This window comes from Dermacentor variabilis, chromosome 1 (genome assembly GCF_050947875.1).
Source record: "Dermacentor variabilis isolate Ectoservices chromosome 1, ASM5094787v1, whole genome shotgun sequence".
Lineage (NCBI taxonomy): Eukaryota > Metazoa > Arthropoda > Arachnida > Ixodida > Ixodidae > Dermacentor > Dermacentor variabilis.
This window is the reverse complement of record NC_134568.1, coordinates 9,626,546-9,638,759: the sequence shown is the minus strand read 5'-3', so window position 1 is coordinate 9,638,759 and position 12,214 is coordinate 9,626,546. Positions and strand designations below refer to the sequence as shown.

Sequence of the window (12,214 nt, the reverse complement as noted above, 5' to 3'; positions counted from 1 at the left end):
TTGCGCAGAGTTCATGGTCACAACAAACATGTCCTTTACACAAAGTTATGGCTCTAACAAAATATCTGGATCAAATCTCAGCGGTGGCAGCCGCATTTCGATGGAGGTAAAATGCAAGATGTTCACGTACTTGTGTTGTGCACGCCAGGTGGTCAAAATTAACCCGGAATCATATGTGGTTCTGGCACGCAAAGTCCCAGAATTCAAAGTGGCAAAATATATATATTTTGCACATTCACACAATTGTGCGTTCAGCACAGGTCACACATAGACCTATAGCAGCCCTGGACTACAGGCAGAGTCTGTTGCTAGCTTGTGCCCCTTTTTTTGCAAGCTTGCTTGCCACAGCATTTCTGTTCGTGTGATTACTGGACATGTGAAACCTCCGATGATCCTTCTTAAGGCTTCGCCGCACCATTCGCGCATGCCACAGGTGGAGCACTCCAGCACAAGCTTCACTGATTTACCCGGGGGAGCAGTAGGGGCCGTATAGTAGAGACGGGGCCTGCCCTCCTGTAGAGCAGTATTTTCGCTCGTGCCAGGCTTTTCGTATGCTTCTCTCCGTGACTTTTCAAAAGGATTTTCTAATGGTCCCTTTTGAGTTAAGTAATCATCCTTCTGCAAAAAACATGTGCGAAAATCGGTAGAAGGGAACCGCGCTGCTAGTGGTATACGGCAGCAAAGCAGGTATACGTCCGACGCATACCTTTAGACACAGCGTTATTGTAATCTCAGGTGCCCTTCTGGTGTAGTACTTGAAACAAACAATCCAATCTCTCTCTCTCACACACACACACACACACACACACACACACATATATATATATATATATATATATATATATATATATATATAATCGTCGCAACGAAAAAAGCGCCCTGCGACTTCTACAACACCAGTCAGAACCTTGCCGAGAGCCCGTACTCCTTGGCGGGGTCCTTTGAAAGCATCAGCGCTTTCATGCCGCACCCGAGACACAGCGCGAGTCCAAGGAACTCTTGTACGACGGATAAACCCACGATTGCAAATTCAGTTCCGCTGTCGTTGACGTCCTCTTTCGTGTCGACACCCAGCAGCTCCATTGCACTTCCGCTCCATCGCAGACTATGACGCCAGGCACATTTTCTTGTTATCGGCGATCGCGGCGCTACTTTCTTCGGTCGTGAAGGAAACGGTCTCTACGCGATCTGTGCTAACACGCGAGGCGTGGGCGGACGCATTGTTGACGCTCGACGTGCCGGTTTGCAGCTCGGAACTCGATCCGGCAGAATCTCCAGGCAGACCAGCAACCGGCAACTCCGGGAGTATATATGACAGGCATAGCCGCCTACTGTCGCGCATTCACGGCCGCTTTCGCGAACGCTTGCCGCGTATAGCAGCCTTGAGACGACGATCTCCTCCAACCACTCGGGCAGCGGAATGAACACCTTATCAAACGTCGTGAAGCAAGCGGCTGAACAAACGTAAATAGGTCGCGAAGCTTCGGGCGAAAAGCGATTCAGAATAAATTGTCACCGACATCAGCAATTGGGTGGTATAAGCGGCTATCACTTGCAATGCAGCTCTTCAAGTGTGCAGAAAGGCGCGCTGGTAAAGTTTACCTGTTAGATTGTGCTGTTTTGCTTGTTGACGTTTGTCTGAATTTGGCGACTTGGGTAGCTTCATTGTTTCTTAACCTGTTCAGTCAAAAGTATCGAGGTATACAACCGCCAGATGATCGTTTACTTTAGTTCTTGTCGTGGGACTGCACTGGCCGACTGGCTCGGCGTCCGACGATAGGACCAGCACTCTACACCTAAAGCGTTCGTCGGCCTCCAAAGAAAGTATGCTCTGTGCAGGGGTGCGATTTCAGCACTCGTATACGGCTGACCTTTTCCTCCATCACTTTCCGCCCTGAAAGCTCGACACGCCCATCAAGCAGACTTGCGGATCATTTGAATATACAGTTCTAACGGCAGGCCACCAAAAAAAATGTCGCGCCTTCGAGAACAAAATGACGTCACTACTGTGTTTAAAGAATATGGCATCGCATCATTTTTTTTTTTCCGCCGAGAGGGTTCCCTCGTCACACAGATGGCGTTAAGCACCATGAACCGCCGATGAGCCGCCATGTTTTGAACGTATGGGCTTCTATGGAAGCTTCGCCACTAGGTATATTTATTTGTCTTGCGTTGACTAGCGTAGACAGCGGCGTGATGAATCCAGCGAGATAAAGAAGCAAACGTAGTGAAATGCGAGAGCGGTCGAGCGCGCGCCAAAGAGCGCCAGACCAATAGGAGCGAGGCGCGCGGGGAGTGTATGCGCTTTGGCCAATCAGCGGCACGGACGCATCCTTCCGAATGACGCCATAGTGTCGGTTTCCCTTCACCAACGGCATTTTGGACCGGCGCAAAATGCGTACAGAGAAAAAAAGCTTCTAAACAAGCCCAAGATGGCGGCCGCCGGCCACCGCGTTCGCAAATGGCGACGGCGCGAAGTTCCAACATTTTTGGCCAATGTTTGCTAATTTAGCATCCACCCTGGCCCGTATACGCGCGAGTTTTTATTTTCCTATTAAATTTACCTTCTAGATTGCGCGGAGGGATTCTTGAGCAGATAAACGTAGCGAAAATGCAGTTTTGCGAAAGTCTACCTTTTTTGCGATATTTTGCTGTCTCAAGTCTCCCCTTACGCGGAAGTTCGGGGGCTTCTATCTAATACATGGGAAAGGAGAAATCGCTTTTCTCGGCAACCACTGCACCAAATTCGATTAGATTTGTTGCATTTAAAAGACAAAGTTAAAATCCAGTGACTCTTGGTAGGAAATTTTTATTGCGATCGTAATTATGTGCACACTCCAGGCACATTTCTGCCATCGCTGTCGCCGTGTGGTTCCGTATGAAGTCGAAGGGCGATGCGATCGTCGACGCGTGCTGTCTGCTGTATGTGCGAGGGTGAACCGGCGATCGCGGTTCAATCTTGCACACGGCGAGTCGAACGTGCGCTGTGCTTTCGCGGCTTGGTTCGCGTTTATGCAAGAGGCAACACGAAGGTCAATTCGCTCGCTGCTGCTGCCGCGCTTCCTCACTTCAGCGTTTTGACAGCGAGTTTCCACTTTCATCGAGTGAGATGTGTTCATGTTTGCTTGTGCGTGCGTGATATGGCCGATAAAACTACTATCCTTACATCGTATAGCTGTTCACTAATTTGTTATAGCCATCGGTGCTTCGCCTTTTCGGCGAAACTGCGACTTTCTTTCATTGCGATAGCAATTATATGGACATTCCAAGCGCATTTCTGCCCGCGCCGTCGTCGATGCCGTAGCCGTGATTTTCTGTATAAACTACACTCTTAGAAAAATTTACACCCTTTGGGGCGTATTTTGTCCCACAACAATAATCATCTGTCTTGCCCGCGTTTCCTTTCTTTAACGCTGCGAGCTCGGTACTTCCCAGTCACGAACGGCATGCGCGTTATCAGTGTGACGCAGCATTCTCGACAGGAAAGTAGCCAGAGCCGAGTTTTCAAGAAAGGAAACGCCAGCAAGGCAGATGACGATTATTATTGTGGGACAAATACACACCCCAAAGGGTGCAACCGTTCTAAGAGTGTACAAACAACATAACATCGTCGCCGCGCGCCGTACGCTGTATGTGCGAGTGAAAGCTTGCGGCGGCCAGCCGACAATCGTATCTCAATCTTTCGCGCGCGAGGGAGGAAAGTGGGACGGAAGCGCGCCGTCTTCTGTCGCGCGCGAGGCACGGGAGGAAGCAAGCAAGCAAGCAAGCAAGCAAGCAAGGGAGGGAGGGAGAGAGGGTGAGGGGTCATTCTAATCCAGCGGCTGCTGCGCATGGCGCGGCCGCGCGGGCGCCGTATATCTTGCAAGCGATCTGCGATGTGTACAAAGTGCGCCAGTGCTGGTAGCTTCGTATGCGCTGTGCTTTCGACGCTTAGATCGCGTTGAAGCGCGACGCAGCACGAACGTCCATGCGCTCGCTGCTGCTGCCGCGCTTCTTTATTCCAGAGTTTTGACAGCGAGTTTCCGCGGTCATCGAGCGAGATGTGTTCATGTTTACCTGTGCGCGCTTGACACCGTGCTTGTTAATTTAGTTAGTAAGCGAAGGTTTGCAAGCTTATACGGCCGATAAAAAATATCCTTACTTTGTATAGCTGTCTACTAATTTGCTGTCACAATAGATGCTTTCGGACGAAACTGCGACTTTATTTAGGCCGTCGACTTTTAAGTAGAAATTGTAGAAAATCGGAAATTTTCAGAAAACGACACTATCAAGTTTACAACTCGGTAACTGAGCAATAAAAAACGACATTGGAATTCTCTAAATTGCATCTAATAGTACCTCAAAAGCGGACAAACTTGATTTATTATCAGTGGCTCTCAAATATACCACTAATATGTGAGTAACACTATTGCAAACCCTTCGTAAAGGTTGTAACAAATGTAAGATATAAATTAATATATGAAAGTTGTCCGTTTTTAATGTTCTGACGGATGGCATTGACAGAACTGCGATGTCTGTTCTTGGTGCAGGGTTCCGGATTTGTAAACTTCGTGCTTCTATTTCTTTCAATGTTACCTACATTCGGCAATATTTGTAAAAATATTAAGGCAGTAAATCAACATTCTGCTTCTAGCTGTCACTAGAATTGAATTTAACGTTTTCTCTCAAATACCACAAGGTCTATTAAAATCGGACCAGGGGTTATCTCAGAAAAGCATTTTTGCGTTTTACGTGTACTTGTAGAGACGGTGTCGGAGTTCGGGCAGCTTCCTCTTAAGTGATGCGGCAATGTGTATGCACCCTTCGCGTAAGGTTTCCAACCGCTTCCCGAGTGATGAGCAGAGTTGTCGCTTTACAATATCCGGCGGCTTGAAATGGGAAGAGTTGCAAAAATGTTTAAATGGCCTTCTCACGGGGCGTCGTCGGAGATTCTGGTTATACACGGGAAGTTGTGAAGTGGCACCCAGGGGAGCGTTCTGCTGCAATGATTTTCAAATTTGTGGTTGATTAATAAGAAGATAGAAGCAGATACAGTGTCGGGATGCCGTAATGCGAGGAGGTGAGCTATCCTCACCGAATGGAAGCATTCTCTTTTGCCTCGAATAAGCAGAATTGTGGAGCATTGGCTTGACCGCATGACGCATTATCCTCCCCTTACATGTTCCCACACACACACAAAAATAAAAACGTAGAGCCGTGCTATACGAACTTACATTGCCAACCCCGCCTTCTCTCTTTTTCTGCTGCTATATAGTTTCTGAAACTGCTGCTATAGTGTCACCATTCATACTATAAGCGGTTGTGCTTCAACTGCTGAACACATTCATTTGCGCAATTGCAAGAAGTTAAAATATTTACGTGAATTATCAAGCCTTAACCAGCTTTTCATTGATTATCACACATTTACTGACGTCCGCCACCGCTGGTAACGCGTTCCCGAAAGAAAGGCATTATCTATACACTGCACAGGTATAAAAATATCGACTTTTTCCCCCATTTGTTTAGTAGGTGGTACTGTTGTATACCATGACGCGTCTCTTGCTCTCTTAGGTCACCCGCAGTGCCAAGCTTTCTGACGTTTGCAATGCTTGTTCTTTCTCTCGTAGTTGTGCCTGTGCCCCTTTTCGAATGCGGCCTGGAACCACAAGTGCCGAAATACGGTGAGTGCGTCACCGGCCGAGCCGTGGCCTGGGAGTTCTTCGTTTGAGGACAGCCGTTGCAGCTGTTCGACCGTATAGTGGACCAGCGCCTTTTTCGTTTTCATATAATGCTACATACATCGGTGACGCTGGCGGTCAACCTTCTCGCTTGGCGTTGCAGCGAAAAACAACCTATAAGGCGGACAAAGAGAAAAATCTGCACGTGTTAAGCTGACAAGCGCTGACTTTCTGAAGAGTAGTGTGTTCAACTGCGAAGTGCGTCTGAATCAGATAGTCTCTCTCTCCTTTTTTTTATATATTTTTATTTCATTGCTCGCGTGCAGTTCCCTGTATTAGCCCGTAGTCCATAGTACCTTCGCATGTCCGCTGCACGAGACCCGTGCCACCGTGGCTGTCAGTCTCCTTCCTGGTTCGACACCCGAGTGGTACATGTGGTACATGATCGAGCGGTTGCTGCGCAAGCGCACAGCTCGCGCGCAGCTGTGCGGTTGCACGGTCTTGCCGCTGCGAATGTGCGCTTGCCGTGTCGGGTGCCCGGTATGCGTACGCGTCGAGTCGCCTGTGATTGTAATACGCCGTTTCAGATAAAGCGCGGACGTAGTTACGTATACGTGCGCGGCGTCTTTAGCGGTGGGATTTCAGCGTCAGCCGAAGAATCGCGATCGCGGAAGCTAAAGCACCTCGTAGCGTACCACGGGTGCCCCGGCGCGCACGTGGCCTTTGCTCAGCAAATCAAGATTCTGTATTAACGTAAAAAAAATTGTATTTATTGCGACGGCCAATGCTGCACTTATAGAGTGTGCTGTCATTTGTGTCTTCACAGAAGGTTGTGTATTAAGACGCATTTTCTTCGGCGTCATATTTACATATCTCAGGTTGCACCAATTTAGAATTTCTCTTAATCGTGTTACCGAAATTACTGCTTGAAACTAATTTGTGCCGCCTTTGAGAATAAACCACCCTCTATGCCCAGATGATTAGTTACATGAAAGGGGGTGCTATATAGACTATAACGACACGCTGAATACAGGATACAGTGCGCGCCGCTTTTGAATCGTCTACAGGGGCCTTCTCTTCCCTCGTTTTTGTATATGCATGCAGACGGATCTTTTGCTTACCTCCGTTTTACCTCATTCTTTCCGAACATGTGAGCTGGCGCACGTTTGGCGCCGCCGCTGATGACTTCTGCCATCTTGTTAAGCCGGAGAGATATTTCCTTCCCTAATAAAGTTGTTAGTTTCATTCATTTCTGACACGAGCAAATTTAATAACAAGAATTGGAAGCACGTAAAAAAAAAACGGCAAGATAGTTACCATCTTTCGACGGGGCCGCATTACCGTAGTTCACGCTAATTGAATCTTATCTGTACGTTTTCAGTTGCTTTATTCGCTGAATTCGGGCGCGCGCCGCCCTCGTTTTGCTCTTCGGCGATGGATTCAACTTTGCTAGAGACCGCGATAGGCACCCCCCACCTCCATTTTTTTTTTTAACTCTGCGTTGCTCGGTTCCCTCCATTGTCATATTCTGCTGCCGTCCATGTCGTGTCACGACGTCAAAACTGGAGTCGGAGTGCCTCGTTCAGCAACATCTGGAAAGACGCTCGTTCTCCGACACCGCCGCGACCTTCTTCCTGAAAAAAAAAAAACGTGGAGCGAAATTACCCTCTCGGTGGCGAACGAAGTCGTTACATAATGTTTATTTTGTGCTGACGTGTGGTTATAGTCGGGAATGTCGTGGTCTTCATTTGAGCGGCGGCTGTGTCTCTCTGTCTGTCTGTCTGCGCGGGGAATTTTCCTACGCCTTAATGAATGGCTGCAAGGTAGCGGCGTACGAAGAGCTGTGCATCGTACAAGCGAACATCTCGTTAGAGCCACGCAGCACCAAACTACCGCTTAGACAAGATCGACGCGAAAGAATAATAAAAAAACCTACTCTCTCTTTGTCGAAGCGTAATGACCTCGGCAATTTGAGAAGCCTCTCAAGGAAGAGAGCATGGAAACTTCGCGCACCGCTGAGTGAAAACAGCGGGAACGCCGCAAGGACGTTCCTTGTAGACGGTGGAGACAGACTGCAGGAAAGTTTTGAGTCAACATCACCATTTGTGGCGGACAAAAAAAAAAAACAACTAATAACCAGTTTGCGAGGCGAAAGGTCAACCATTGTGTGAAAGGAGACACCGCTTTCAGTTCGTAGATGAAATTGTAGAGTGAGTTCGGCTCTTCGCTCTGGGACTCGAGAGATTGGGCGGAATTGGTGCATTGAGAGACGTTGATTAGAAGTACAATTTTTTTAGATGTAAATACATTTGGAAAAGAACGGCGGAGTTGCTTTTGGTTTGATTAAGTGTCTTAGCCTTTGATCCCTCGCTTCATTTTTTTTCCTTCGTGCGGCGGGGGGTGGGTCGATAGTGTAAAGAGATAATGGGACTTTAGCCGAGACATCTCTTAGGCGTATGGGAGTGAATAAATAAATTGTGGAGCGAGTGAAAGCACGCCAACGGAAGTGAGAAAGCTTTATGTCGAAAGGAATTCGATGACATTAAAAAGCACCGATACTTGAAGCTGCAGAAGAGAGTATACGAATGTATGCCGTTTGCGGTGACGTTGTACAGCCGATGCCGAAGAAAAATAGCCCTAAAAACGTTGACAGTCACTTTAGCATACGCTAAGGAGGATGAAGTCGAGAGCCTGCGCGCTCACGAGACGTCGATTAAATTACTTTGACATTCTCATTCGAATGCGTTGTTGCTTCATATTGTTTTCTCTTTACTTGTTTTTCCCTATTGTTTTCGGTCACCCAGACACCGCCACTGACTCTGCTCGGTTAATGACACGTTAGAACGGTCGTGGCAAGTTTATGAAGACCATTACGACGCACATAAGCCGGTTCAATTAATTCATTTTTCTTTATTTTAACACTTCAATCGATGAGGGTGGCTACATGGGCTTGTATGCGTGTGTATGGTGCCTCCTACTTGTAGCGCAGGCAGAATAAGAAGGACACGGGGAGGAAAATTATACAAACACACAGCGCTAACTTTCAACAACAGATTTATTTCCAGTTCTCGCAGGCCTACTTATACTCCTCAAAACGTCACAAGACACGTGTACATTGCTTGGCCCCGGCCACGGCGGCCGCATTTCGATGGAGGCGAAAGGCGAAAACACCCGTGTACTTAGATTTAGGTGCACGTTAAAGAACCCCAGGTGGTCAAAATTTCCAGAGTCCTCCACTACGGCGTGCCTCATAATCAGAAAGTGGTTTTGGCCCGTAAAACCCCATGATTTAATTTAATTTTATAACATTGCTTGGCAAATACGAACAAAACTGGGAAAACCACTCGCAGACGCTTTCTTTGGCCACGCTGATTATTTAGAAGAGCCTCCATTCGTCGCGAACTGAGATAATCGAGCTCTTTTTGTTGATAAAGAAATGGATTTCTTACTGGCGCATGCGCTTGAATTTCGGTGCCATAACGCCGGACGGTCATCGGATTTTAAAGCGAAAGCTCTACACCTCAAGGTAAAACTCCCAAGGTCAATCTCGGTGCGCGTTTGACCTTCAGCTGCCGGTGCGCAAGTGTGAAGCTATGATGTCACGTCACGTGAACCACTGCGGAGAGGAGTCGCAGCTGTGCTCGCGCGAGCCCTGCCGCTGTGTGCCACGTGACTAGGCGAGGGTTCGACAGCTGCTTCGCCGGCGCTTGGACGCTGTGTCGCCATGGATGAAGTGCGCGCCGGTGCGAGCGCGTCAACTCTTCGCCGCAGGCGCCAGACTGAGTTTGAACATTACGGTAACCCAAGTTCTAACTACAAGTAACTACTTTACAGACCATAAATCACTCTTTACCGCATATTCAAGTCACAGCAAGGCAGTGATGAAGCCTTTGATGTGCAATGAAACCGTGCCCAACCATGCTTAACAGAGCTTTCGCTCGCATAACTAGGTTCATACTGTGTTTTTCGACCACTTTTTTCGACCTATGAGGCATATAAGGCTTTCGCCTTAATATTCGGCCCGTAATTGAACCCTTGACGTGCTTTCATTTCATTGCCTAGTGATAGGTATAGGTCCATGCTTTTCAGGATTGTTTGAGAGAGGTCGTTCGCTCTGGATATCCCGAAGCTGCATGGCGTACCCCTTCGTTTTTTTTTTTTTTGGGGGGGGGGGGTATCGTTCCTGATTAAGAAAAAAAAATCGTAATGTTCCGGTTCAGTTCCGGTGCGAGTATAAGAACGTTTTTTTTGCTATAGCAATTATATGGACACTCCAGGCACATTTCTGCCGTCGTTTTGATATTCCGTATCAAGTCCAAGGGCGACTACATCGTCCCCGCCCACCGTATGCTGTATATGCGAATGAAAGCGTGCGAGGGTGAGCCAACGATGGCGACTCACCCGCGCAAGCGCGCCGTCTGCCGTTGCACGCAAACACCAAGGGAGGGGGGGGGGGGGTCTACAACGGCGGCTGCTGCGTATGGCGCGACCGCGCCGGCCCTATCTTGAAAGCAATCTGCGATGGGGGACAGTCTAGGCGCACCGGCGGCCGATAGCTTCGTACGAGTGCGTTTTGTTCTCGCGGCTTAGTACGCGTTGAAGGTAGAGAGAACACGAAGGTCAATTCGCTCGCTCGTGCTGCCGCGTTTCCTCGCCCCAGCGTTTTGACAGCGAGTTTCATCAGTCATCGAGTTAGATGTGTTCATGTTTGCGTGTGTGCGTGTGACGCCATACTTGTCAATTTAGTTAGTAATTGAATGTTTACGAGTTTACGCGGCCGATAAAACTACTATCCTTACTTCGTATATATGTCGACTGATTTACTATCGCAATCGCTGCTTCGCCTTTTGGGCGAAACTGAGACTTCTTTTTATTTAGTTTTTGGTTTAGTTTCGATCTGATAGCCTGATTGGCCAAGAATAGTCTCGTACGTACCTAGCGCACCAAGAATTGGTAGACCAAATATAAAAGCAAAATTAAATCAAGGAAGCCGCCGAATATATGTAATGCACTATTCCTTTTAGAGATCTGTGTGTTTTAGAAATATCTATGAGCGCACGTCATTTGTACTGGTTTTATGTCGCGATTTATCGATTTTATGTTGTGTAGAAAAGATATTGGGCTCAGTACTGTTTGCTGGGTTGATTCCATGCTACATGCGGGTTGCTGTATCCTACTCTGTCAGACAGCATGGAAGGACGCGAAATCCCAGATATGAGTGAAGAACGCTTCGCTTTAAATAAAAAAAAAAGGGGGGGGGGCAACAGAAAATGGTTGCATCCATGTTACATATTGGATTAGCACGCTATACGTAAAACGGTGAGGTGTGCAGGTAATACTGTATTTACTCGTGTAAGGCCCACCCTCGTGTAAGGCCCGCCTACCTTTAAGACCCGCAGCCCCAATTTGGAGGGCTAAAATTTGGGGGTGAAAAAAAAAACGTTTCACCAAGCGTCACGCGCGGACTCGCGTGCGCAAGCCACTTCAAGATATGGCACTAGTCCGTGTCCGAAAAATCGGTCGGCGACTGTAAATAGTCGCATAGTCGGCCACCAGTGGTTGCATTTATTTGCATAGCAGTCTGAGCGCAGTTTGAGGCTGCAGCGAGTATAGGCAAAGCCTAGGCCTTGTGTAAGGCCCACACCTTGTAAAAAATAAAAATGTGCGAGTCCTACACGAGTAAATACGATATTTTACAGTAGCGACTTTCGCGAAATAATTCGGCGGAACTCCGCAAGATGGAATAATTTTCGTGAAAGCGGGGAACAAAAGTCATCCGCCAGAGAGAATCTCAAGGAGGTACACAAGGGAAACCCATTTGTAGTTTCTTGTTGCCATCGGGGGAGCCTTAGGAGGAAAAAAAAGAGCTTCTTTTGTTGTCTGGGTCCTTTCTCGTGTTAAAATTGAAGCCCCCAAAAATACAACGCGCCATTCAGGGCGCACGTTCGATGTATTACCGTCTGGAGTAATTTGCATTTCTGGGTAGTTCTAGAGTTTCAGAAGGGTAGAAACTTGGCCGGGTTGGTGTAGGATATGTAGTGCAAATTCTGGAAGACCAGAATTTGAATTACCTGAAGCGGAGGCACCCTGACAGTGTCGATAGGAGAAGCATTGTAGTAATCCCGTACATATGTAGGTGTCACATAATCGAAAGCAAGTAGTTGCTAAGGCAGGAGTCACGCTTTTCTTTAGCGTTCCTATGAAGATTGGCTAGCTACGAAAAAAAAAGCGACACTATAATGTGCGAGAAAAGCCAATAAAGCAGACAACAAAGTTTACTTGATTCCTGTATCCTGCGGCCAATGTTACGTGGGCCGGACGGGCCGGGCCACCCGTTGTATGAACTACCCGTCTGAGGGAACACGCAAATTCTTTCAACGATACGATAGGTAGCAATCTCGCTCCGTAGCACACACACTCACACACACACACACACAGAGAGAGAGAGAGAGAGAGAGAGAGAGAGAGAGGAGACATGTGTGTGACAAAAAAGAGATGTATATTGCATCTATATCGGGATAGGTCTGATCTTTGTTCACGACCCCGTTTGTTCCCTT

At 47.7% G+C, this 12,214-nt stretch overlaps 1 protein-coding gene across 1 annotated transcript in view; it reads left to right on the top strand.

Moving 5' to 3' along the window:
• The window catches only part of MCU (mitochondrial calcium uniporter), a 345,012-nt gene that overhangs the window by 213,427 nt on the left and 119,371 nt on the right, over nt 1-12,214 (top strand). Inside the window, exon 2 of the mRNA XM_075684555.1 lies at nt 5,607-5,660. Coding sequence (XP_075540670.1) covers nt 5,607-5,660 — 54 coding nt within the window. The remainder of the gene's footprint in view (nt 1-5,606; nt 5,661-12,214) is intronic.